Source organism: Barbatula barbatula (assembly GCF_947034865.1).
Source record: "Barbatula barbatula genome assembly, chromosome: 23".
In the NCBI taxonomy this organism is placed as follows: domain Eukaryota; kingdom Metazoa; phylum Chordata; class Actinopteri; order Cypriniformes; family Nemacheilidae; genus Barbatula; species Barbatula barbatula.
In genome coordinates this window covers 12,149,683-12,155,546 of record NC_136786.1, presented here as the reverse complement: position 1 = coordinate 12,155,546, position 5,864 = coordinate 12,149,683, and the positions used below count along the sequence as shown (strand labels likewise).

The window sequence follows — 5,864 nt, the reverse complement described above, 5'->3', positions numbered from 1 at the left end:
TTTTGTGTGTTTATTTTAATTATTGTTATTGTTAATATTATGCTACAAAAACATTTCTGTTTACCAAGTACAGTACTAAAGATGAGGTGTTTAACTGTATTTAGCACATAAACCTCTCTGCATGTAACTGTGTCTTTATCAAAGAAGTTTAAATGTCATCATAATGAACTTTTCTGGTTATGTTTATGTTTTGCTGTGAATTACTCAATGCAAATTGTGCATGTATCCAATCACTGCAAAAGTGCATTACATAAAACAATGTTTTTCAGAATGTGTAATGTGACTTTTGGAAAGTGCAGACACTATCAAAATTATTTGTGAAACTTACCAACACACTATTGCTTCCCTCTAAAACAGCACCCGCCATGCATTTATTATATGCATGCTTTATTATGTCGAATATTGTACTATAGTACAGTGTATGTTGCTATGAATACCCCAGCCATTTAAAATACTTTTAGCGTTTCAGTTTTGCATGGCTAAAAGTAGGTAGGCATGGCGTGACCATCAAGCCGTGCTAAAGACTCAGTTTCACATGTGTAATCTTAAACGTCTTCAGAGGCCAAAGCTCAGCCACTTTCTAAAAACCGAATGTACCGTCTTGCTGAGATTAAATTAAGGTTGGTAAGCAGCGAATGGATATGACCGGCTGTGTTTTCTTAAAACAGAGTTGATAAGACATCAGTAAAGGCATCTTTCCCTGTTTAACTTTGTATCATCAGCATCATTAGAACACTTAGACAATCTTATTTCATGGTTTTAATAACAAACATCTATGCATGCATGTGTTTTCATATGCTCTTGTTCCCTACTTGTAAGCACTAGAACTAGTCTCAGTCATTTTACATGCCAAATGTACTGGAAGTTTAAACAAACTTAGTTTCTGCTTTCCTCATACAAATAACCGTCAGAATGTAAAATAAGTATCTACATTTTTTTGTTTCAATGAACAATGTTATAAGTTTATCTTCTGCATAGTTTGCAAAATCATAAAAGACCAAAGGAATTCTGGTTTATTAATTTCCAGACTGCCACATTATCATGTTTACTTTGTAAAGGCGGGGCTTGTTCTGTTCAGTGGCTGCCAATGGTTTCACTTCAGGCCTAAATTTGACATTAGACATCAAGTAGGCCTAGTAAGACAGCACAGAACCTAAACAATTTTTCATACAAATACATTTGCATTTAGGCATTTGGCAGACAGTTTTATCCAAAGCAACTTACATAGCATTATCCTATACATTTTACATAGGTATCTGCAATCCCCTGGGATCCAACCCAGAACCTTGCGTTGTTAACGCAATGCTCTTACCACTGAGCTACAGGAAAGCTATACAACAAATATGTATTTAAAATAAAACAAATAGTTTGGTTTGTTAATATAAAAAGTACATTTTAGTAAATATCACCAAAAAAAGCTAAATAGGCCCAGCAATTTGTTCCAGACACCGTGTCTATGCGACCGGCGCGATGCGACGCATTAGAAACAAAAATCCACATTGTATGCGGCATGGCAAACACAACAAACCAGTTAAGAACAAACAGGTTGTCATGTTACATCGCTGACACTTTTGTAAATGCTTATGAGAAAATATTGTTTTATAGACTTTTATGAACGTATAAAAGTAATGAATACACATTCGCTTGCGGTGAGGAGCGGATGCTTAGTGGATGAGATGATTTATTTAAAGAAATTACTAATGGCCTAACCTTTGGTTTAATATTGATGCATAATAATAATAACAAATATTAATAGTATTAGCAAACAACTGAGCTTAAACACACATTATATGAACTTGATTTATTAGGCTACATCATCAAATGCATGAGCTATTTCTGTGACAGTAAAAAAACTATTGAACAATGAGTGACTTCTCAATGCCACGACCATTTTTTAACCCATGTGGACAGGATCTGGAACAGTTTGGGATCTGTGAACAGATTAAATGGAAATCTATGACCTGGAAAAAAGAAACTTCTGTTTATCTCCATAAAGCCTCTTTATCACACTTTTTTTATATTATGGTTTAATCCAAATACACAGTGCAGAGGAATGTTTAGCAGGGTTTATTAGTCACTGGAGATGGTGTTTGATGTGTGTATGTATGTATGTGTTTAAAGAGGGGTTGTGACGCAGAGACACAGACACTGCCAAAGCCAAACCAAAATAGTGTAACACAGCTGCTGTGAGAGTCAAATGTGAGAACTTTCAAAGCAACAACACCAAGTGGCTTCATTTGATCACCTGTGTAAGTGTTCTAAAGATGACAGGAAGGTCACTGATTGTTTGAAGACCGAAAGAGAGAGAGAGAGAGAGAGGAGACAATGGATGAGGAGGGTTTTTGAGACTGAACATATAAAAATGTAATTTAGATGCATGTGTTAGCTAACATCTTACATCTAACAGTTTTTATTAGCAACAATTATAAGGCATCCAGTTGTTTGGATGTGAAAAGTCCCCCCCCCCTCACCCTTTTCCAATACCATCATTAAACACCACTTTAATTGTGGCCTGTCTCTTCAGACTCTGCACAATGGTTTATTACAACACACATGCAAATATCAGCAGGAAGTGGGAATGAGCAATTATCTAGAGAAACATTTTCCTTAAACAAAAATATGTTTGTAAAGTCCTTGCATTGGGAAATCTAGAGATACTTGCACCTTAAAATCAGTTCTGAGCTCCCAAGCCTCAAATTTCACCTCTCCTAATATTTCCCTCATAAAAGTCTTCCTTCTGCTCTCAGGCTAAAGTCTCTGAATGAAACACAAACCTCTTGCATCCCTCTACCACATTATTTCTTCTTTATTGTAGCTTTCTCACGAGCTGGTCATGTTATTTAACTCCCATTTAGTGTGGACTACAGATTGTGTTCTCTTCTGTATAGGAAAATTACTAATAATAGTACTTCACAGGTCCGATGGTTTTACCCACTTTTACACTATCATAACATTCAGATTTAAAGACTTGTGCTTAAATAATTTTTTAACATTTAATTTAATTTATAGAACAATATAATTCGAGGGCAAAATGATTATATTTCCTAAACAAAAATGAATGTATTGTTTTTTTGAGAGGATTTTGTGTCTCAACTAATTATTTAATTTGATATGTGATATATTTTCATGATTGCTCACTTTTAGCATTGCATGCCTTAAGCCATTGTTAATCAATAAGAATTAGTTGGAAAAGTTCTGATTTTGTTTAATATGCATAACCCAGCGGCTTTGTAGTATTTTAATGAACTGTAAATCATTTTCAACGAAACACTGTGCACAGTATTGGCAGCTGAGGAACAGATTATAAGTGTGATAACAGCGTCCTCTACTGACCGCACGTTGTATTTTAAAACCATATACAAATGAATTTAGGTCACAGAAGTTTTAAATTAGAAATTAATATAAATAAACGTGTGTATAAAATTTGCAATATGTAGTATCGTAGAATTCAACAATATAATGATAAATGCTGTGACACATAACAAGCACTGGAAGTTTTAAAGAAAAGGTTCTGTCAAAAATAAACGACTAAGACTTTTTATAGACATATTTAATAGGTTTAAATGGATAACATTTTAATCCACGGTTTCTGTTCATGTATCTGTACATAGTCTAAAAAGAATTACAATTATAAATGATGTATGTTGTCAGTCATCCATTTAAATGGATAACATTTTAATCCTCGGATTCTGTTCATGTATCTGTACATAGTCTAAAAAGAATTACAATTCTACATGATGTATGTTGTCATTCTATCCCTTATATTTTAAGTAGGAATTAAAATTATATACTTTTTATGATTTTCTCATAAAATATGAGCACTTAGAAGTTTTGTATAATGGTCAGGTCGATATCGTTGTAGGTAGACATACATTTTCCCCTGTACTTTCTTCTCACAGCTTAAACCTTCAGAGAAAGACAAAAGAAGCACATGTGTTAAAATGATTATTTCTTAAATCATTTGTCGTCCAATCAATCTTTTATTTTTTAGAAACATAATATATAGGCTACACTGTGTACACATGACAATGTCCACACACCAGCTCACCTAGTTCTGCAGCAATCTTTGTAATTCTTTGCAGAGCTTCGTTAATGTCACCTCCTTCAGGCACCAGTACCTCAATCTCCCCCACACAATGGTCAAAATCAGCCTTATCCAGATCCACCCGCACCGCTCCTTCTTCCCTCTCCAATATGTAGGAACAACGCTCTGTCTTGAACTCGGCAAAACAGACCAGATTCAGGTCAGTCAGCCACTTTTTGGCATCTGCTGGGCAGCTGTCGGTGTTCTCGTTTTCTCTAACTTTGTCAATTTGTTCCCTTTGTGAGGAATTTGATTCACTCCCCTCTGCAGTGTGTTCTTTTATTATCCTCCTGACCTCTGACTGAACCAGAGGGAAACTGGTTATCTCCTTGTATCGTGTGCACAAGGTCTCAGTTTCATTCATTGGTTTACTCCCTAAAACCGCAGGGCATTTCAGCTCCCACAATCCCTCTCGAGATCTCAGCCAGAAATCTTTCAGCGTCAAGATGAAGTCAGGAGAGTCAAAATACTGGTCTTGAAACTGTCGTTGACCAATGGATTTAGCTGGGTAGAGACATAAAAAAGAAACATGAATAATGTCATCAAACAAAGAAAATAAAACAAATGGATTACCAGTTGACACAATTGAAGGCTATTTCCCATGTATTCACTTTTATGTATTAAGGAGTTAAAAGTTTTGAACACACCTCCAATATCCATTAGTCTCCCCATAACGTCTGCATCGCATACAAATTTTCTCTCCACCTCTACAGTCATTTTGGCCTATTTAATAACAAAACCAGAACAAGACAGTTGAACGTCCTCCTATTAACCAACTAAAGTTTCTTCACACTCTATTGGACAACTTGGTTAATGTATAAACACCCTACTGCATAGTTATACATCAATAACAGCGGAATACGCCTAGCTGTGACTGAATAAACCGAAACACCTACCTATTAGGGCTGGGAATCGATTCCAAAAAGAATCGATTCCTAGGCGTTTAGAATTGAGAGTCGATTGCAAAGGTCGGAATCGATTCAATTAAAGGAATCTCTTTAAGAGCCTTCATAAGCACAAGCCCCGCCCCTTAGCTGACGTAATTGGTCAACTAAATCACATTAGTTTCTCGTCTAAAACAGTACAGACTTCAGAATAAACGATGGATGATGTCTAGAGCTGTGGCATGACATACAGTATTCTGCATCCATCGATTCTTTCGATTCCCAAACCAGGAATTAGAATCGGAATCGACTCCAAAATCCAGAATCGAACAGCCCTAACTAGCTAGACAGCATTTTCTGCGCTTTCAAACGCATCCTTGATAAACAAATGTGCTGTTTAGACAGGTACCCCGTAAAGGTTCTATTACACCGCCTGTATCAAATATCGTCTGAACCTGACAAACAGGTTAATAATACGTTGTTAATTTAGTGGTAATTGCTTTTACATCACGGCTGTGGTAAAAAGTCCAGTCAGTATAGAAATATAGACATACCCTAAAAGACAATAAAAACTACAATTAGTGATAAATAAAAATAAAAACAGAAGGCGCAAACATGAACGTCCTGCGGGTCCGTTTCATTCAGGCATATTTACGGACACCCTGAGTTCTGCGCGTCATCAAGCGACAAGCGCACTGCATACGCAACAAAGTAATTTAAGCATTTATTTATTTATTAGTTCGGCTAAACATGAAGGCCGCCTCACGATTTATTTAACAACTCTGCAAGTTTTGTTATTACCATATCTAAGTCGGTTTGCTATTATGTATATTTGCATACGTGGATACTAACACAATACAAAATGAACACTAGAGCAGACTTTTAAAGTAAATCTG

The 5,864-nt window shown here is 35.8% G+C and overlaps 1 protein-coding gene across 4 annotated transcripts; it reads right to left on the bottom strand.

Annotated features, from left to right (window-relative positions):
• Positions 1 to 3,207: 3,207 nt before the first annotated feature.
• Positions 3,208 to 5,643, bottom strand: thtpa (thiamine triphosphatase). 4 transcript variants are annotated; one of them, XR_013786143.1, is made up of 5 exons: positions 5,523 to 5,643; positions 4,732 to 4,807; positions 4,049 to 4,588; positions 3,708 to 3,906; positions 3,208 to 3,612 (listed from the first exon to the last, which is right to left on the bottom strand). XR_013786143.1 is itself a non-coding variant. In XM_079447431.1 (4 exons), the coding sequence occupies exons 2-4, from the start codon at positions 4,799 to 4,801 to the stop codon at positions 3,806 to 3,808; spliced, it is 711 nt and encodes a 236-aa protein (XP_079303557.1). In that variant the 5' UTR covers positions 4,802 to 4,807; positions 4,981 to 5,621; the 3' UTR covers positions 3,541 to 3,805. The 4 variants fall into 4 exon arrangements, 2 of the variants coding, with proteins under 2 accessions (XP_079303557.1, XP_079303558.1); XR_013786144.1 differs by having other exon boundaries at positions 4,981 to 5,641; XM_079447431.1 differs by having other exon boundaries at positions 3,541 to 3,906; positions 4,981 to 5,621.
• Between the last annotated feature and the right edge of the window lie 221 nt (positions 5,644 to 5,864).